This window comes from Strongylocentrotus purpuratus, unplaced genomic scaffold (genome assembly GCF_000002235.5).
Source record: "Strongylocentrotus purpuratus isolate Spur 01 unplaced genomic scaffold, Spur_5.0 spur5_scaffold_15, whole genome shotgun sequence".
NCBI lineage: Eukaryota > Metazoa > Echinodermata > Echinoidea > Camarodonta > Strongylocentrotidae > Strongylocentrotus > Strongylocentrotus purpuratus.
Genome location: NW_022145600.1, coordinates 13,324,147 through 13,346,307, shown reverse-complemented (window position 1 = coordinate 13,346,307; position 22,161 = coordinate 13,324,147). Strand labels below are relative to the sequence as shown.

At 35.9% G+C, this 22,161-nt stretch overlaps 2 protein-coding genes across 3 annotated transcripts in view; one reads left to right on the top strand and one right to left on the bottom strand.

Moving 5' to 3' along the window:
• Nucleotides 1-1,877, bottom strand: part of LOC115918635 (casein kinase I-like) — a 37,943-nt gene extending 36,066 nt beyond the window's left edge. The window contains exon 1 of the mRNA XM_030985621.1: nt 1,457-1,877. Coding sequence (XP_030841481.1) covers nt 1,457-1,621 — 165 coding nt within the window. The 5' untranslated portion in view covers nt 1,622-1,877. The remainder of the gene's footprint in view (nt 1-1,456) is intronic.
• Nucleotides 1,878-6,057: 4,180 nt separating this feature from the next.
• LOC115918634 (ras-related protein Rab-24-like) lies at nt 6,058-20,443 on the top strand. Of its 2 annotated transcripts, none has more exons than XM_030985620.1 (8): nt 6,058-7,117; nt 9,652-9,720; nt 10,595-10,673; nt 12,224-12,291; nt 13,620-13,719; nt 14,500-14,550; nt 17,070-17,129; nt 18,912-20,443. In XM_030985620.1, the coding sequence occupies exons 1-8, from the start codon at nt 6,998-7,000 to the stop codon at nt 18,974-18,976; spliced, it is 612 nt and encodes a 203-aa protein (XP_030841480.1). In that variant the 5' UTR covers nt 6,058-6,997; the 3' UTR covers nt 18,977-20,443. The 2 variants fall into 2 exon arrangements, with proteins under 2 accessions (XP_030841480.1, XP_030841478.1); XM_030985618.1 differs by having other exon boundaries at nt 6,058-7,123.
• The last annotated feature ends 1,718 nt before the right edge of the window (nt 20,444-22,161 follow it).

Sequence of the window (22,161 nt, the reverse complement as noted above, 5' to 3'; positions counted from 1 at the left end):
ACCTAACTCAATCCCGGCTGTGTAAAATCAAGAAGGGTACGATCCGATTCTGCCAAGTGTGCAAAGCGGAAGAGGAGGACATCACACACTTCATAGCCAAGTGTAAACCACTTAGGAATCATCGCCAGAAGCTGGTCGACAATCTCCACCACAGGGGCGTACAGCAGTCGACACTCGCTCTATTCAGTCCAGATGACCCTGAGACCTTCACGCGGGCAGTCCTACTTCCGAATGTTCTAACTGTCTGCCCTAACCAAAAGAATCTTCTTATTAATGCATCACTGTCATTTTTATACAATATCCACTCTGCTCGTGCTAATGCAATCGCTAATACATTTTCTACTTGACTTGACAATCCTGCCTGCTATGACAAATTGCAGTACCCTGGTAGCTGCTGATCTCCGATAGAGCGGAGGAAGAAGAAGAAGAAGAAGAAGATAGGTCAATTATTATTATTTAATGTGAATAGGAGTACAATACATAGGTCTATACTTAATTTATATCTGATTTATAAATCAGAAAATTAGATCTAAATAGTGAAAATCGGGGGAGAAAGCTTTATCACCATAAGTGGCATCTGGATTGGCCAGATTACCACCACGGTACGAGATCTCTGGGTTGCCGTCTGTATATGGGGAATGTCAACAAATGTCAGTTTTATTAAAGAAATGACCCATATCAGACATTTATTTCTGTCTACCCTCGCCTTGCCCTTGCAAATTATGAAATTATCTTATTTTTTTATGGATCGCATTTAAGAAATAAGGCCTAGACTCTAGAATCTAGTGTTTTCATGACATTTTTAATTGCAGCGCGCATGCCACTCCGACATCAAAATTTTAGATCGCTATATATATATCTCTGGAATCCTTTGACGATAAATAACAATTTTCTAAGTCAAACCAATTTGTACAAATTGTAGTAGGCCTAAACAAAAACTTGGCAGTCCACTTGGTAATGTAATTGAAATAGACCGTCTAAATAAATGTGTGTAGAATATGAGACATCAATCGAATATCACGTTTAGGTCTAGATCTACTATGAGTTCCAAACTTTCTGCGAACTTTGGAAAAGTCTGGTCACGTCACGGTCACCCATTCAATCAAATTCGATCTGATCATACTTCAAATAGAGTAGACTCTACTACAAAATCTTACTAGAATTTAGAAATAGAACTTAGTCTAGACCGTAGACGGTAGACCTCTAGTAGACCTAGTCTAGACCTAGTCATACAATTACAATAGGCCTAGTTAGGCCTAATACATATACACACTAAAATGTTAGTTACAGACTTATACAGTACATAAATTGTATTTGATGTAAAATTGTTAATGATTTGGAAAAGAAAAACAATTGAAATTGAATTGAATCATGTGACTGATTGTGAATTAAAAAAGTCCCCAAAAAAGAAGCTAAATTCCTCTTCAAATGATTAAAATTAAATATTTATACTTGCCTCCCCATTGTGAATGTTGATTCCAAGATAAATATCTCCGAATGATCCACTGCCTATCTTTCTCACCAAACGGTATTTATATTTATCACTGCCAACAATGAATTCTCCACTCCTCCCAGATTGACATGCTGAATGCATGCCCGCAGCTGAAGGCGCAGCCGACATGTTTCTGTACAAATGCTAAACACGGCTAAGAAATGATTAACTATCTACAGGAATATTGAAATGAAAAGTACAAATTTGACACTAATTCATCCGATTTCATAGCGGATTAACAGTACATTCCATTTCTAACTTATCAAAGTCATTTCCTCTGAATCGGGACGCATTCCTTTGCACAGATTTCCAGATAAAATCCCCAAAACAACAGACTTTCTACGTCCAAAATAATGAGCGGATAATTCTTCTCTTGAAATCGTACGTAACGCAAATCACACCTACGAGCGCGTTATAGAGCGGACATTTGACCTCCACGTATCGTCCATGACAAATTCGCGGGTGCATTGCTAAGCCGAGATATAAGCGACACAAAGACATTGCCCTTTGACCCAGACTGATCACAATAACAATCCGATATTGCATTGTGGGGGAAATGGGAAAGCTAGAGCCCATTGTTGTTACCAAAGCAACTGCAAATTTGCCAACGCCCTTTAGTTTAGATTTCGATAAGCTATTAGCTCATAAAGAACAATGATATGACGGTTGACGATAATAACTTTTTATATTTGAAACCCGCTTTCGTTATCAATTTAGAGAAGAAGGAGAACGGGGGAAGAAGAAGAAGAAGAAGAAGAAGAAGATGATGATGATGATGATTCACAGCATCGGTATGGCGCCATATACTGTATCTGTTTTAAAAAAAACATTCAAAGGTGCGAGTGGCTCCTCCAATAAAGTTAGCATTTTAAAGTCTGAAGGAAGATGTAAGAAGAAGAAGAAGAAGAAGAAGAAGAAGAAGAAGAAGAAGAAGAAGAAGAAGAAGAAAAGGAGACTTAATATTAAAAATATGCTGGCCCTTATCATTGAAGGATTACTGCTGATTGGTCAAATTAGGCCTATTCCTTTTTCTCAACTGTAACATGAAATACATTTTTTTTTATGGGAAGGCGTGTGAAAAATGTAAAGCATCCAACAAAGTCCACTTTGGACTAGCTAGATGCAGCCTATTTCAGTTTGGAAATTTGAAAATAATATTAAAAAGACCCATTTGCCTCGGGGGGGGGGGGGGGGGGTGCGCATGAAGTGCACCGTGTAGGCTCCATATCCCCATGTCTTTGATAACAACTCATTCTCTGGCTGGTATACCTAAACAAAAAAGTGACCCCACAGCTTTTTTGGAACCCTCCCCCCTCGAAAAATGAGCATGGGATCGAAAATATAACATCATTTTGAGAATACTATATACCTCATGGTCCGCTACTGGTAGGCCTACATAGCAAACTGTTTGAGTGAGTATTGTTAAAGGATAAGTCCAGTCCGGAAGGGGGGGTATAGTGAGCACTATTTTTTTTTTTTTTTTTGTCCTCGAAAATTTGAAAAATTGCCCTCCCCCCTTAAGCGCCAGGGGGGAGGGGGTCATCTCCAAAAAAAAGGTACAAATACACTTTTTTCCCATGGATTCCCCCCCCCCCCCCCCTGGATCCGCCACTGGTTCCAGCCGGCGGCAAGGGAGGGAGCCAAATAGGGACCCAATTCGTGAGAAAATATTTAGCGTTTAAAAAGGTTATAATTATTTACCTTTGGGGGGGAGGAGAGGGGGCCCAGGCCCGCCCCTCCCCACTATAGATCCATCATTTGGGTGGAGTAAGAGAGTCTGAACCACTCACGCACACTTTACGTATACCTCCCTTTTCACACAAGGGGAAAATCCTCTCAAGCTTAGTTTAAAGAGCTTTAAACTAATCAGATTTAGATCTAGAGTTCCGCGGTCTGCTAGGAGCCGATTCAACGATATTAATAGCTAGTTCCGAGCTGATGTGCTATTTGCTATGGCGCCATCTATTGCTTTGGTCATTATACTATATAGCAACTGATGAGATATGAGCTGCATAATGTGACGCGTATAATTGATTTTCGATGACGGTATAAGTGATGAGGACAGATTTTAATTTGAGATGGTAACGGGGGGAGGACATTCGAGCTAATATTGAAAAACATAAATGAATAACAAAAAATAATAATAACAATAAAAGAGACCTTTATTTGCGTAGGGGGGGGGGGACGTGACAGACAGGGGGCGCGTATTTCCTTACTCTTACTGACAATCAGTTTCTTTTCATATTTTCCAGATTTTTTATGGCATTATTCATGCAAGTTTTCACATTCTTTTTATCGTTGTGTCATTATCATCAACACTATTTTTAAGTGAGCAAAGAAAAAAGGTCTAGTCTCATTTCGTTCTTTGTTTTCTTTCTCTTTTTATTACTCGACTATTTTATCAATTTATAGTTCATAAATTTGTTCAGGCCGTTTGATTTTATTGCCGTTTCTTCCATTTGTTTTGTTAGGCTTGATGTGCGCCCCTAGGGTCTATAACTTCAAAATTATCGTATATTGAGAAATTATCTATAATTATGTAAAATTTACGGAGATATCATTAAGTTAAGATGATATTCTTTTACAGCTCTGAAGAGGGAGAGGGATGAACTGCTTGCTAAGATGATGCTAATGAGAGACTTCAATAATGATAGACATTGGTCCTCTAAGAATGATGCTTGCATGAACAACTCAGTATCTGAGGTAGGTTGATAGAACGATTAAAGAAGGAAGATGAAAGGAAGAGTAGATGATGGAGGGAAGAGGAGATGATGGAGGGAATATGAGGTAGGAAGGGGATGAACTGCTTGCTAAGATGGATGCTAATGAGAGACTTCAATATGATAGACATTGGTCCTCTAAGAATGATACCTGAATGAACAACTCAGTATCTGAGGTAGGTTGATGGGATGATTGAAGAAGGAAGATGAAAGGAAGAGTAGATGATGGAGGGAACGAGAGACTTCAATATGATAGACATTGGTCCTCTAAGAATGATGCCTGCATGAATAACTCAGTATCTGAGGTAGGTTGATGGGATGATTGAAGAAGGAAGATGAAAGGAAGAGTAGATGATGGAGGGAACGAGAGACTTCAATATGATAGACATTGGTCCTCTAAGAATGATGCTTGCATGAACAACTCTGTATCTGAGGTAGGTTGATAGAATAATTGAAGAAGGAAGATGAAAGGAAGAGTAGATGATGGAGGGAATAAGAGGTAGGAATTGGAAGAACTGCTTGAGGATGATAATGAGAGACTGCAGTACGTGCGTATAAAAAAGTGTTCCAAACTTTTGTAGCTTCTAATAAAAAAAAATATATAACTTATGTGACCTTGAATCATATTTCTTAGAATTATTTATTTATTAGAATTTACTTTGAAATAAAGACAAATTCATAACAGTAATATAAATAGTCGCTCTGTATTTTCTAAAATCTATTTCATTCCCCAATTATATACACGAATACAAGATACGGTAATCGTAATAAGACGCGCATGCAGTTATATAACGAAAAATTAGCAGAGAAATATCTTTGACATTGTTTTTTTAATGCGAAATAATTACAGGGAAATGCTAAACGAACTTATACTATTAGGTGGACTCACAAGTTAGTTACTTTTTCTTGGGGGGGGGGGGTTAAAGGGAAGGGTAAATATACCTATCGTGGTCTATTTTTAATTTCATATTTAATTAGGCTATGTATATTTTCATGGTAACATTGCGATTTTTTTATCATGAACTTTAAAAAATTAAGCTCACTATAAACATCTTTGGCCGCTCGCTCGATCAGAAGATGCTTAAAAAGCCGGGTTAATGATATGGTAACGAAGGGCCATCAGGGAGAACAGCTTTCATACTGTTTAAGTATAGTTTGAAGTTTGAAGTTAATTATCCAAACAATCAAATGTGAATGTTTAACAATGTAAGGAAAATAGCATTAAATGCTAATCTTGTCACCCGCCATGCAACCCCTAACAAAAAGGTGTGTGCCTAACATAAAGGCGGATGAATTTATATATACGTAGGCATATATATATTCTGCATATATATATATCAGGACAATTACCCCTTGGAAAAAATACTCCCAAAGACGATACGCCCCCCGGGTCGGACTCTATTACTACTCGCCGAGGACAATTACCCCCCCTAAAAACATTAACCAAGGACAACCTCCCCGAGGATAATTACCCCATCCCTAAACATTACAGCCTATATCATAGGAAAATTACCCCCACCCCAAGGACAACCAAGGAAAACCACCCCGAGGACAATTTCATTTAAAACAATTATTTAAAAAAAATTAGTGAGCACTGGATCTGGATCACTGTCTGATATATTATGTTATACGATTTTTGTTTCTTTCTTCAATGAATTTATTAATAAGATATTGTAAATCTTTTTAAACACACGTGATGGACGTGAGAGGGGTTTCTATTTCCATTTTCCCACAATCAATACAATTTGAGATATTCAACCATAAACCCTCAAGGGTTATTGATGCACGTTTTACAGGAATCGCAGCAAACTATTGTTTGACCTTTGACCTCGGCCTAGCCTGTTGCGTTGTACATGTACTGTACACATACTTGTACGAGATCGAGAGGGAGGTTCCTCATCTTCATTAATACAGTTTAGATTGCCTGTTTAAATCGTTTCTTGTCAAATTTTGCACTCGAGACTGACAAAAGCTCATGCTGAACGTGAACATTTTCCTGAATATCTTATTGAAGTATTGAGCAGTGCACAATCTTCATCTCTGCTGCTCTGCCTGCGCCTGTACTCTGTAGCTCTCATCAGCGGAACGGCAGCCAAGTGAATGGGCTACAGTAGGGGAGGAACGTTGTGCTGATATGGGCGAAGAGCGCGGCCTACATACAGCACTTCGGGATGTCAGAGAGAGTGCGACTCCATATTGTCTGCTGACAAAGTTTAGAGCGTCAAATCAGTGGATCAAAATTGAGATTTACTAACAAAAGGATCCTAGACCTAGGATTATTTCTTTGCTGTCTGTTGTATAGATAGTCACCATGATCAATTGATGTTAATTCTAATTGTTGTTGAAAATTGTAGAATCTATGAAAGGAATTAAAAATTAAATTTCTAGACAATTTTTTTGATTTAATTTTTTTTCTTACTCTGTGACTTTGTAGAATTTTAATGAGTTTAACACAACAACACGTGTGTTAGTGAATTGTGAAATTGTTTATTGAAACATAGACATGATAGAGATCTGATCACTATATTGGCTTGCCATTCCCTTCGGGAAACCCAGCATCACTCAGCTGACGTTGACTTGGAATTAGGAAGAAAAGTTCACGTTCATGAATGATAAGCCTCTATACATGTAAGAAGAATGATGGTTGATATCTATGGACTGCCACCGAACACTGACACTGCGAGATCTGATGAGTAAAATGTGTGGTGGACTAACAGTACTACTCGAGAGCTATAATATAAACTGATGTGAACAAACTTCTAAGCAGACCACATTAGAACTGACGATGAGTGGAAGTAGAGTGGACCTAAAAGTTGTGCTCCTGGGGAAGGAGTATGGTGGAAAGACTAGTCTTGTGGAACGTTATCTCCATGACAGATTTCATGGGGATGTGCCGTACCAAAACGTGAGTGTGAGTAATAGATGTGTAGGTTTACCTTATTTTTTGTATACTGGTCATCGTTTCATGAAATTGTCATAAGTACATGTACAAGTTCATCAACATCCCTTGAAATATGTGTATTAAGTTTAACACACGTTTCAACGGGATGTTGGTGAACTTGAAACAATGCCATGCCATTGTTCTACAAAAATTATTTTTGTTGTGCTTTTGTCGTTTGAGTTTTGACTAAAAAGAGTGTTGTTCCAACAGACCTGCATCTAATCGAGAATATTCATCTCATACAGTATGCCAAGACACTTCAGTTTAATTTCTTGTATTTAAAACAAGGGGACAAGGGGAGGGATGAGGAGAAGAAGAAAAAGAAAAAGAAAAAGAAAAAGAAGGAGGATGAGAAGAAGAAGGAGAAGAAGAGAGAAATTAAATGATCGAAAACTCATCCTTGACCTTCACAAATGTAGTTGGCAAGATTTCCTGTACATTTGCCGATAGGTTTGCCAAAACATACACGTATACATGTATATTTATCTTGCGAACAAATTAACATTGTAGAAGTATGCATTACATAAACAGCAACAATCGCTTTTGATGTGCTACATGAAATAGATGCGGATCTGCAAGAAGTGTCCGATATATTTTTGTTGAAGGGATCAATTAATCACCTAAAATCTTTACATTTTTATTCCTTTCTAAGTTCTAGTATTGTACATTAAAGAACCATATGACCTTAAGTTAAAACAAATCTCCCTTGATATTATCAAGTTGGCTGTACATGTACACTGTACATGTATGTAAAAAGAGAATTGTGAAAGAATCATCAAGTTTGAGAAAAATTAAAAAGAGAATATAACAGTCATGAATTTTTAAATGTGTAGTTGATTAAAAGAAAATTGTTGTCCAAAAACATTTTCCCTTGTAGATATTCTTCATCTTTGTTAAATTGGCTCTGATCATGCACACTTTATCCACAGAAAAAGACTTTATGGTATATGATTTCAAGAACATTAAATGTTTTACTTAGAATGCATGCATGTACATGTTGAGGATTGATAGGAGACAAACATATTAATGAAAATCCTGTAATAAAATACCATTTCTTTCCAGCCCAGGAAATGATTACTATTCACCCTGAATTATGATCTTCAGGAAGTAATTCTGATGCCCATGGTTTTCCAAGTTATTTCCCTGACTTTGTTTCCTTCCTGTTAAGTTTTCTTCTTGTTTTGTGCAAATTACTACAGATGCATTGGAGTAGTATGTGAACAACACTTGCATTAAATTCATTAATCATCCGATTGTTTGCAGCTTATTGGTGTGAATAACATATTTGTTATATGAAATGGCATCTCAGACGATATACTGTAATGCCTCTATTTTTTAGGCAGTGTAAATATGGTTTTGAAATGTACGTTGGAAAACAAAAGGGAAGAACTTCTGGTCGATAAAGATGTTATAAGAATAAATGCGTTTTGCCATCGATTTAAATTCGTTTTTAGGATATTTTTTTGACATAATGACTTGCAGTTTTAGAAAATCCTCTCTTTTTTGTTCACTGAAATGTTTACCCCCCCCCCCCACACAAGTACACAAAAAGGAAAATGTTTAAGTTCCTAAACTATACATATGTAGCAGTAATTGCATGTACATGTAGGTTTAAATACTGCCCACTTAAAGGTACTACAGTTGCAGGCCAAAAAAATGGTAAGGTTAAGTTCCAACAGCATTTGAAAGATAATACTATTATAGAACTTCCCTTAAAACAAAAGGGCTTGAAAATGTCTTGAAAATGTCTTTTTGTGGAAAAATAACGCCTGTTGCTGAATCAAATTGAGCGAGCATGCTTGTTTAATTAAATACTTAATTTTCAGATCCTTGTACCAAATGGTCATATGTTTTGTGCTGCACAAAGATTCAATCAGTTTAATTTTGACCATTACAAGAAGTGGGTTATCAATGTACATGTAGACACATGCTCATGTGACCCTTTACAGCTCATTTTATGTAGGTTATTACCAAAGAAAAAAAAAGTCAGTCAGTCACTCAATAACTTATCTGACAGTGAAGTCTAGAAAGTAAACAGGTTTCTAGCTTGCCTAATTTGAATACTAGGACACTACATAGGACATACACTGTATGTGACATATTCATAATTTCCTGCAAAGTTCTACAGAATTTGATGATGGCTGCAAAAGGGATACACTACCTTTAAAATCCTGGAATAATATTGTGTCAACCATCCTCTTCTTTAGGAAAAAAAAGAGAACAAAACATAGGGATACTTCCTGTTCCCACCACTCATGAATTTAACCCCCTTTTCAATTTTGTATTTCAGACACAACAATGGAAAAAATTGACACCTCTTTTTGTATCAATTACTATAAAAATAACCCTACTGTACACGTACAAACTGTAGCAAGCTTTCTCAAAGTTGAGAAATGTCTTTATAGATTCAAACCATCAAGTGGACACTACAGTATGTAACTTAGAATATTCTAATTTATGATGTATTTATGTACGTCTACATTCTCTTTGCATTCCAGACTATAGGAGCTGCCTTTGGAGCCAAGAAGGTTGATGTATATGATAGGACAGTCACAATGGGTGTATGGGTAAGGCAACACCTCCTCATTCCCTCCCTCATATTCCCCCTCCTCTCCCCATTCTTACATAGTTGAAATAGCTCACATGGACTTTGTATTTATTTATGTTTTACAGGAGCATTTTTTTAAATTTTTTTTTATAAGGAATTTTTATTTTTAGAATGAAGGAGACAAATATCTACATGTGATATAATTATGTCTGTGGCAAATTTGCTCCCCCACATACATAGTACATAACATGTACATGTATAGAGTAATTAATAGAAAATTAGAGATTCCCTCAATAAATAAAGACGTATGAAAAACTGGAAAGTAAAAAGATTGGGGCTGCAAGTAATTCACCATTCCCCAAATTGTGAACACAGTGCAGTATAAACTGATTTACATGCAGTTAAAGGCTTATAATACTGCTTGTTTGTAGTTGGACTTATATTTAAAGGTAATTGGTGTAGAATGCTTGTCACATGGATTTTGGCAAGAAAAGAAATTCTGAAAATTACACCACACCTTGGCAGAGAAAGTGAATTTCCTTGTAATGTAATGAAATACTGCTTTACTTCATGATGTAAACCTTGGCATGGAAGAATTTGAATCCTAAATGTATTTAGGTATAAATTAGCTTCTTTTTTTTCCTATTTATTGTGTCATTTTTTACTGTGTTTTTTTTCCAAAAAGAAAAGAATAGAAACGTACAATCCAAGTTAAGAAGATTTTAAATGCATGAAATATAAACCTATTACATGTAGAGCAGACAATATGTGAGTTACTGTGAAAAATAAGACAGGGAAAGTATACACCATCCATTTTAGCATGCATTCAATGCATATAATACACTGATTTGACAGCTGTTAATTAATTGAATTAATTAATTTCATGTAATCAGGATACGGCTGGATCCGAGAGGTATGAGGCCATGAGCAGGATATACTACAGAGGGGCGAAGGCTGCCATCGTTTGTTATGGTGAGAGTTATTGATTGCAATTCTATGTACTTGCCCATTTCTTTTGATTAAAGCTCCTGACTGACTATAAGTTGCTGCAGACAGTCAGAAAATGTATAGGCAGATAGGTCTCTATGCATACAGTCTATAGTTGATACAAGTTTTCAATAAATCTTTGTCTATGTTTAACTGGTTGTAACAGATAGCCAGTTATCATTTAAGTTTTCATTTACTTTTTTTGAACATCGTTCATTAGCATTTTGAGATACCTTTATTGTATACTTGAATAATGGTTCATTAATGCTCTGAACTACAGTACATGTATGTGGACTGTAATTGTAATTCATATGTCTTTCCTTTTTGCTTTGGTGAAGATTGAGAAGAAAATTATAGCCACTTCAACAAGAAAACATGGCAAACATACATGAGTAAGCACATTGGTTACTACATTGAAGATGGTATCATGGTGAGAGAGTTCTGTGAATAGTGCCCAGTTTTGAAAGTAACTGAGAAAATACAGCAACAATGTATTAAACCACAGAATGCCACATGTCATAAATTCCCATGGTTTCCATTGTTCCCATCATTCCTAAGACTGAAACAACATCATACATGAAATCTCTATCGCTGTTGGCCTGGCTGATTTTAGTGTTATACTGAATTCATGTAGACATTTAACTTATTCTGACAAAATGAAGTCACATGCACAGACAATCTATGAGGCCCGTTGGTTCAGGTCAAAAGTACAAAGATTACATTTGTTTGTTTTTATGTAATGGACTAAAAATAGAAACAAGGTCATTGCATATCAGAATTTATTTGATGAATTTTTTCGATTCTGTTCAAGGAACAGGAGCAATTTGATTTTGGTAAATCTGTTTGATAAATTTTAGTGTGTGTACACATGTACTGTACATGTAGGAAATATTAATTGAATAGATACAGTGTATATGACTCACAAACAGATAACTGTGGGTAATTAATTGGAATTGAAATTAACTACAGTTAGCAATTAAGAAACATATTACACCTGATGATACATGTAATGTAAATACCATTATGAAAGATAGCAAGTAGAGTGGGCATGTACACTGTATGTTGACAATTTTTAAATTAATTGTTGCGAGTTATTGAAGCATAGAGAATGGTGATGGATTTTGTATTACTGCTTCTTGTTTATAAATGCCATAAATTGGCCTCCTCTAAAGTCAATGTGGACATAATTTTTGTTGTTACTTAGTGGAACTCTTTTTTTTTTGATCTTCTGTTTTAATAGTGAAAATTTGTTTCATATTTCATTACTTCCTCTTTTTCAAAGCTATGTTGTAAATTACTCTCATCTCCGAAGTATGATTTTCTCTTCAATTTTTAATACATTGTTATGATGATTCATAGTCATAATGTTTTTCCATGGTGACTTTGATGAATGAGGTCTTGTGAAACCAAATCATATTTCACCTTTCACTTCTTTGTAATGTATTCTTAAATTGTTTTCAGACAATTAAGGTTGTTTTTTATCAAATACAGTTGGTTTCATATTTATTATGTGGTTCTGATTTGCTTTTTTACAGATCTAACAGATGAGCTGAGCTTTGGAAAAGCAAGATTCTGGGTAGAAGAATTATTAAAAAATGAAGAGGTAAATGCCAAGCTGGTGACCTGTCATTTACTCTGATGATAATGATGTAGTTCCAGGCTTTATAGGTGTAGGGTTGGGGTTGCAGTTTGCAAGATTCTTGGTAGAAATTGGAGAATTTGTTAAAAAATAAAGAGGTACATGTTAAACCAGTGATCTGATATCTGCTTTGGCGACAATTGCTCTGGGCTTTATTTCACTACATCAAAGGTTAGGGCTAGGGTTACAATTGGGTAATCGTTTAGGTTTAGGGTTAACATTTGGTATATGTACATATATCGTGTTTCAATGCTAGAGCATGTACATGTATTGTAGAATCGCCAAACTACATGCAAGCCACAATATCATTCAAAAGACTAAACATCCATCTATTATTATTATTATTTTTTTGGTTGGGGATGAAATTCTATAAACATCTACAATAAGCGCGTCTTCATCATCTCGAGATTGCCAAATAGCCTGCTATTTCTGATTTGGGAAATAATCCCGAAGTTACAAATCGTGTCTTCATCAGCTCGAGATTCGACCTTGAAACTTGAAACTCGACCTTGTCAAATTAGCGCGAGATATTTTGCTCAGCTTTCGCGCATAGTGCAAGTCTTCGGTCTGGTGAAAACGCACTGGACAAATAGCTGGATATTTTGCAAACTATCCCAAGATATCTTGGGATGACAATCCCGACCAAATATCCCGCTAATTGCAACTTCGGGCTGATGAAGATGCAAATTAGCTGGATAGTTTGCGATCAGGATAGTTCAAATAGCTGGATATTTGGCAATCTCGAGCTAGTGAGGACAGGCCTTATGTGCAAGTGCATTTGTGGTTTAATACAATCAGTGGGATAATGTTGTGGTCGAAGCTTTATTTATACTGGCCTACCTATTTTTTTTTCAACGAGGAGGAGGGGTTTCCATGTTATTTGATATACATGTACATGTAGCCTTTGTTTTCATGTACCGGGTACACAATTTTGGTTCAAATCTTATACAAATTCACTTAATGTTAATTGATGTGTTCATGCAATAAAGAGCCAAAATAACAGTAGTGATAATACGATAATGAGAAAAAGAAGAAGAAAAACACGGAGGAGGAGGAGGAGGAGGAGGAGGAGGAGGAGGAGGAGGAGGAGGAGGAGGAGGAGGAGGAGGGGGGGGGGGGGGGGGGGACAGGAGGTGTAGGTGAGGAGGAGGAGGAGGAGGAAGAAGAGATTAAATGGCTCTATATGAACAATTTTTGTTCCATTATTGTCGAGATATCCTAAAATTCATCTATAATTTATTACATTTCATTTTCAAATAATGACCAATTACCTGTTATTTTTATTGTTTCAGCACTGCAAAATCTATTTATGTGGGACCAAAGTTGATCTTGTACAAGACGACAAGAGGTGTCGGAAAGTTGATTATCATGTAACAACAGATTATGCTGATGGTAAGTCCAAATTATTTCTAAATTTTTAAATTGGATCTCAAATACATTGTACGATGGAACTAGCAAAGATCAATTTAATTTTGTAGCAAATTTTCTTTATAATAGAACATATTATTTCTGTGGTTCCGAGAAATACATCATAATAATAACAATAACAATAGTCACATTTGTATAGTGCTAAGTAATATGATTCTAAGCGCTTTACATTGTAATTATTATTACCTTGTTCATTGGATTTAATTGCTTATCTGCTCATGATAGTGAACATGCGCTGCTTCCTGGGGAGTATTCCGGCCGGGTGCCACTTTACAAGTGCATACATGCCAATCCAACCACTTGATAAGGCCTTTTGATCAATGGCATGGTTATGGCATTGTGTATTCTCCTCTGTATCTCACCTTCACCCGATCATTTCCTTAAATTTGGGATTTCTGTTGTACACAGAAAACCTAAATTTGTTACTCTTTCTTCAATATTCGACTTCAAACTCATTTGTTTTGAAAATCCCTTCAGAAATGTGTCTGAAATGACATCCTCTCTCACATTTTAATACAATTTAAGTGAAATTTTGCCATCAAATTTTGGGGCTCCCAACACTTTATAGGGGGGCTGTAATATCACTGTGAGAAAACCTCACTTATACAGCACCAAACCCAGAAGAGCTCCCGTGAATAGGTTATTTGTTTTGTTTTACACTGGTACAAATGTTTGCAAAAGATACTGAAATAAAGATTGACTTCATTCTACATTGTCCTGATAATTTGTTTTTTCAAACCACAGAAATACGTGCCCAGGTCTTTGAAACGTCGAGTAAAACAGGACACAATATCAGTAAGTTTTCTTATGCCTCTTTGTCTGGTAATTTGTATTTGAATGGTCAATTGTGAAATGTGTACATTTCTGAAAACCTCAGCAGAATGGTAATATTATTACAACTTAATACATGTACACCGGTGTGTTGGCTCAGTCAGTAGAGCGTCAGCCTCACAACCGGGAGGTCGTGGGTCCGAACCCCGGCCGCGTCATACCAAAAGACGTTAAAAGACGGGAGTTGCTGCTACCTTGTTTGGCGTTCAACAATAAGGGATAGAGCTGGCGCTGCTCAGTGGCTGCCAGGCTCACGATCAATTGGGCAAAAAGAATTTCCATTTTCGGTTTAACTTAATAAAATTTGGAGTGGACTGTAAAAGATTATTATTATTATCATTATTACATGCATGAGAAACGACATTGATATATAAAGATCTTGAAATTCAGCTAAATTCCATGCTACATGTATGTTATTAGGAAAATTCAACCTTAATAGACTTCTACAACTACTCTAAAAGAAAGCAGACAAATATAAGAAGCAGAATGGTGAAAGTCTGAATGAAATCAGACAAACAAAAATGAGAAAATCATGAATTTTTGAAAGCTGTAATCACTTTATGTATGAGCACTTCAAATTGGCTAAATTGATACTGTCACTTTGACAAAGTGCTAGAGAACTTTTCAACTTTTCAATTTATTTCAACACACAAAATGACTAAAATGTCAATTAAAAAAAAAAAGTATGACTCAGAAGGTTTTTTTTCCTTTTAGAAGACATATATTGATATGATATCCATAATGTATTTTGAGTAGGCCCAAAGGGAGAAGGCTTCTCATTTTTGGCATTACTCAAAAGAGTAAAACAGAAATTAATGAGATTGTTTTGTACACAACTAACAGGAGAGTTGTCCATGACTTCATCACAATCCACTGACCAAATTGCCAATTCGAGATTCAAATAGAATTAGTGACCACATATTTCAAACATTCATAACTCCTTTATTATTGGTCCGATGTATTTCAAACTTTTACCATTCTTTTTATGCCTCGGCCACCGAAGGTGGTGCCGGAGGCATCATGTTTTCGGGTTGTCCGTCCGTACGTCCGTATGTCCGTACGTCTGTACGTCCGTCCGTACGTCCGTCCCGTTTGACCGTTATCACAATATCTCAAGAACCATTTAAGATTTAAACTTAAGACTCGGGAATAGTATTTATCACCATAGGAAGACGATCTGATTAGATTTTGGAGTACGTAGGTCAAAGGTCACAGGTCACAGGTCAACTTATGAAATTCCTTGTATTGAGTTTGTTAGCGCGATATCTCAAGAACCATTTGAGATTTAAACTTCAAACTTAAGGATAGTATGTATCACCATAGGAAGACGATCTGATTAGATTTTGGAGCACGTATGTCAAAGGTCAAGGGTCACAGAGGTCAACTTATGAAATTCCATACATTGAGATTGTTATCATGATATCTCAAGAACCACTGGAGATTTAAACTTCAAACTTAGTGATAGTGTGTATCACTATAGGAAAACAATCTGATTACATTTTGGAGCACGTAGGTCAAAGGTCAAGGGTCATAGAGGTCAACTTATGAAATTCCATACATTGAGATTGTTATCATGATATCTCAAGAACCACTGGAGATGTAAAAACTTCAAACTTAAGGATAGTATGTATCACCATAGGAAGACGATATGATTAGATTTTGGAGCACGTAGGTCAAAGGTCAAGGGTCACAGAGGTCAACTTATGAAATTCCATACATTGAGATTGTTATCATAATATCTCAAGAACCACTGGAGATTTAAACTTCAAACTTAATGATAGTGTGTATCACCATAGGAAGACAATCTGATTAGATTTTGGAGCACGTAGGTCAAAGGTCAAGGGTCACAGAGGTCAACTTATGAAATTCCATACATTGAGATCGTTATCGCGATATCTCAAGAACCACTGGAGAATTTTCACTTCAAACTTAATGATAGTATGTATCACCATATCATAATATCTCAAGAACCACTGGAGATTTAAACTTCAAACTTAATGATAGTGTGTATCACCATAGGAAGACAATCTGATTAGATTTTGGAGCACGTAGGTCAAAGGTCAAGGGTCACAGAGGTCAACTTATGAAATTCCATACATTGAGATTGTTATCATGATATCTCAAGAACCACTGGAGATTTAAACTCCAAACTTGTTTAAATTGCTCTATGGCGGAGGCATCATTTTCGACTGCGCGCAGTCAAAATTCCATCTAGTTCTCTTATATCTCTGCTTAATTCATTGAATTAACTTATTTACAAACATTGTATTGCCCTTTTGAAAATTGAAAATAGATCCTGAAATAACTGAATATATTTTGGTATTTCATTATCTCAAGTGATTATCAAACAATGTGCAACTATGATCATGATGCTTTGGTTTAATCATTGGATTGTATTTTCTGTAATACAGAATCTTGATTATTGGAATTGTAAAAGATATTGTTTTTCTTCTTTCACCTACAACAATCTTGTGTTTCATCAGAGGATCTCTTCTTTAAGATAGCCAAAGATTTTGTTGATGATCCAAAGAACAATGAAAATGGTAAGTCACCTGAATAATTATCAACCCTTCAGTTGCATGATAAATACTTTCCTCCCTCTCCTTTCCATAATCTTTCTTCAATGCTGTACTTCTTCCTTACCTGTCTCATCTCATCTTAAAATGTGAAATTCTCAGGCATGTGTTGGTTTCTGGTTTAGTAATATAATAGTAAATATGTACAAATAATACTCAGCAGTGAGGGCATTAGTAAGAATTACCTAACATGCCTGAGGCTGTTTCAAAGGTACCGAGTGTGAGTAATTTTACTTATGCCCGAATAAAATGATGTGTATTATTAGTTTCATAACATGATTTTATTTCACCAAAATGATTAAAAAAATAACATACATACCCAGGGAATAATTTTCCTCAAATTTTTTGATTAGCAATTTCAGCCGATGGATAAATATTTCAAATGAAATTCTGTACATTTCTATGGAAGAAAACTGCTACACAAAAGATATTTTGTATAGCAGTCATGCAAAAATGCATAGCAAATTGCGATGCGATACCAGGAAAATTATTCCCTGATACCTGTATAGAACTTATACTTTGTTACCATCAAAAATAGAATACACGTATATACATTGGTACAACAGTATAAAAGTTGCTTGGTAGGTAGCAGACAGAAAGGAAGTGACCTTTATAAGTGGCTTACCTAAAGAAAGTATTATATAATTAAAAGATAAATGTAAGTACCAAATTACAAGGAAATTACAAATTACAACAACTCCACAACAAGTACACACATGATTTCAGTTATGAACTGAAGATTAGGAATTTATTTCATGTTGACATGGTTTTTGTTTTTCATTTAGTTACTGAATTAGAGTTAAAGATAAAATTGAGTTCTGGTCATGCGATTGCATTGTGAAAGAAACCGACCAGAAAAGGTTGATCATCTAGCATATAAGAATTTGTGTGTATTGCAAGGTTCTGGAAATATCAAAATGATAAGAAATTTGGCCAAGTCTTGGTAAAGTTACAAACACTTGCACAGAAAGATGTATATGGGACTACACGAACACGTGGCGTAAAAAGTCGCCCCCCGATTTTTACGATGTTGCATGCATATTTAGAATATGAAGGCATTTGAAGAGCCATGCTTTTCAGGGAACATGTCTTAACTGATGTTCTTCCACACTTGCATACTAAGAATGAGTAATGCTCACAAATTATTTTTCGCCTCTTCCCAGAACTCAACCTTCTCTTTAAAGGAATTAGAGTTGAGGAGATTGACATGTGGAGCCCGATACTTCATTGGATTTAATTATCATTGTATTATGCAAGTGTGGAAGAACATCATATAAAAAATGTTCCCTGAAAAACATGGCTCCTCAAATGCCTTAACATTCTAAATATGGCATGTAACATCATAAAAATTGGGACGCCACATGTTCATGTATAGTCCAATATACATTTTTCTGTGTACAGTGCTTGTAACTTTACCAAGACTGGGCCAAATTTCTCATCATTTTGATGATTCCAGAACCTTGTAGTACACACCAATACTTATATGGTAGATGATCAACCTTTTCTGATCGTTTCCACAACGTTTCTTTCACAATGCAATCGCATGACCAGAACTTAAATTCATCTTTAAACCTAGACTTTAGTTATTATACCTTTATGGATACTGACCACAGACATTATACAATATAGCAGACATGTACTGCCAGCGCCATGAGCATCCCTGGATGGTGTGTGGGCTCTCTATAAGTTTACACTATTATTATTTCTATTATCAATATGGTATTTCTATATTTCTCTTTTCTTCAACAGGAGAAGAGACCCCAAATACATTGAAGCTATCAGAAAACAGTCACAAGAAATCCTGTCCCTGTTGACATCACGATAATTCAAGGCCTTTCTACAATCTTGATTCAATCATCGATCTTTATTCAGACATTTGCCAAGCGAGAAAGTGGAGCATCCAGATTTCTTTGCATCTTGATTCAGTTGGAGAGCAATATCAGATGAAAAATGACTGTGATTATTCATGCAAAGCCTGCAAAGACAGATTCTACTGATATTTTGACTTTTTGATAAAAATCAGAGGTGGCTTGAGCCAAGACCAAATCAGCTCAACAGTATATGACAAAAGCAGGTACTGTGATGGCTTATGTGAGTGTAGTCTGCAGCTGGGGAAATTCAGACCTGTTACTTATATTTGTTTTTAATTATTGAGGGCTTGTGTCAAATAGACTGAGCTTAGTTATCAGGTACAGCATATAAGCTATTAACATGTAGTCTGCAGCTTAGGTAGTTCAGACCCCATGTAACCCATATGCACTCCGACTGTGGAGGGTTTGTTCAATTGAACTTGTACCAAATTTCATGAGTGGCTCAGTGTCACGGAAATATCATGCCACGAAATGAGTGAATCTCAACTGACTCTGCATTGATTTTTTTCTAAAGTTCAAGAAAGTTTCTTGCCGTGAAATCACTCTCATTTACAACCGGCTAAGATTCATGTCAAGAAATTTCAGATTTTGCAGTATTCTGTCCCATATTAGCGTACCTTTGAATGAAAATTATAGTTTTTAAGTAACCATTAATCAGTGATTTTTATTACCAGAAAAGAAGATGATTATCCTCACTAATCTTGCCTTGGTGAAATGTGTTATTATTCTGGGTTTTAAAAAGGAAAATATGAAAGTAGCTTGGAGAGGAGACAATACAAGTCATTTTGGTCACATTTGGTTTACTGAATTCATGCATTTACTTACTTTAATAACAATGATATTATTCTTTCCCTCCAAACTTTCTTGTTTTATTTTAATTTATTTTTACTTGGGTTTTTATTTTGACATTGAGTCTAAAGCTTGTATTTAAATCCCCTCTGCACCAGTTTGGCCAGGTGGGATTACACCACCCTGCATGGTCACTGTATGGTGGTTATCTCATCAAATCAGCTCTCAATTAACATAGGAAAAGGGGACCATGGGGGATCAATGGTCACGATTAGGCATTCTCTGCTGTATAGAGGGTGCAAGTAGCTATAAGTAGTGCAGTGGGGATTTATGATGGTGTTATGAAGTATAAATTTTGTGGTACATAAAATAACAAAAATGGAACTGGAATCAATATTCTTTGTATACTGTTCAGAGTCTTCCTGTGCACGTACAAATATTTCTGAAAATATCCCAACTGATCTAAAGATATTGAATGAAAAAGAAAGAAATTTAAATCAGTGTAAGAATTACTTTTTATTTTGCTGTAGTAGAAAAGAGACTTTATCTCTGCCATTTGTACTTTGAAATGCTTGCACATGTGTCTTATTCATATATGTACATTTGTGGATGACCAGGGGGGGAGGAAAGAAGGAGGAGGAGGAGGAGGAGGAGGAGGAGGAGGAGGAGGAGGAAGAAGGAGGAGGAGGAGGAGAAGGAGAAGAAGAAGAAAGGAGAAGGGGGGGGGGGGTGAGAGAAGAATGAGAAGAAGGAGAAGAGTAGTAGAAGGGGGATCCAAATTATCTGTCAGTTCTATACAACACAAGGGTTTCAGGACATACCTATACAAAGTTTGATGCTCCGACTAATCCAAAGTTAGGCATATGAAGATTTTATGCTAATAGATCTGCGAAACTGTCCCTGAACAATTACATGTATTCTTTATTTGAAGAAACTGGGAATATTCATGTTGTGGGGCAATCTATGCCTTCACAAATAACTGTCTTTTCTTATTTGCCATGTACTTTTTTTAGAGCACTTTGTGCTTCTGCAAGTTATGTCTACATTTTAAAGATGAAGTTGAGTTCTGGTCATGCGATTGCATTGTGAAAGAAACGGTGTGGAACCGACCAGAAAAGGTTGATTATCTAGCATATAAGAATTGGTGTGTATTGCAAGGTTCTGGAATCATCAAAATGATAAGAAATTTGGCCAAGTCTTGGTAAAGTTACGAACACTTGCACAGAAAGATGTATATGGGACTACACGAACACGTGGCGTAAAAAGCCCCCCCCCCCCCCCCCCCCGATTTTTACGATGTTACATGCATATTTAGAATATGAAGGCATTTGAAGAGCCATGCTTTTAAGGGAACATGTCTTAACTGATGTTCTTCCACACTTGCATAATAAGAATGAGTAATGCTCACAAATTATTTTTCACCTCTTCCCAGAACTCAACCTTCTCTTTAACACTCTGCACAACTGTGTGTCACATCTAAAAGGCTAATGTGGTTGTGAAATGATGGAAACAAATTCCAGAGAAAATTTGATCATGAAAATCAGAGTGCGAGTAACATATCTTATCCTCTTTTCCAATCTCAGTGATAGCGTTTAATTAGGTTAGAATGATGCAGCATCTAAAATGTCAAATTTACAAATTCCTTCAGTGCACACAAAATATTGTCCTTGTTTTCACGAAGTGACGGTAGTGAGGAAAATCGTCACGCAAAGTGAATGCAATTTTTTCACTACCGTCACTTCGTGAAAACAGCGACGATATGATACTCAACATATGACATAGGTAACTAATGCCTTGTGACTTGTAAGTTAAATTATGATCATTTTGTTCAATGGGGAAACTCTGTTGTGCATAATATATTTCCATTCTTGCTACAATTGGTCGGTTGCATCTTACAATGTACTGTAACTTTATAATGAAATTGATTGTAAGTTACTATTCAATTTCACTGTAAAGTTACAATGGATTAAAGGAGATTTAATTACTTTTAGAGAGAAACAATAGAATTGTAATTCTTGATGTAGTACACAGCAATAGTGTAATAAAGTTACCTTTAAATCACATCATTCAATCCATCACTGGGATAATTATCAAGTGAGAGAATTGCATCATAACAAATAATGTCTTTAATCAAATTTCACCTTTACTTCAGCTCTTTCTTTTCTGATTTACATTGATATTCATTTAGTAAGCTTTTATACCTAATTTGAAACGCTTTTGATTTTGTCCTCGTGTGAAATGATATTTCCTCATGGATGAGCTTCAAGATATCAGCATGTCGATATTTAATCAAGTATTTCTCCTTCAAAGTTAAAATTAATATATGATCTAATATATAC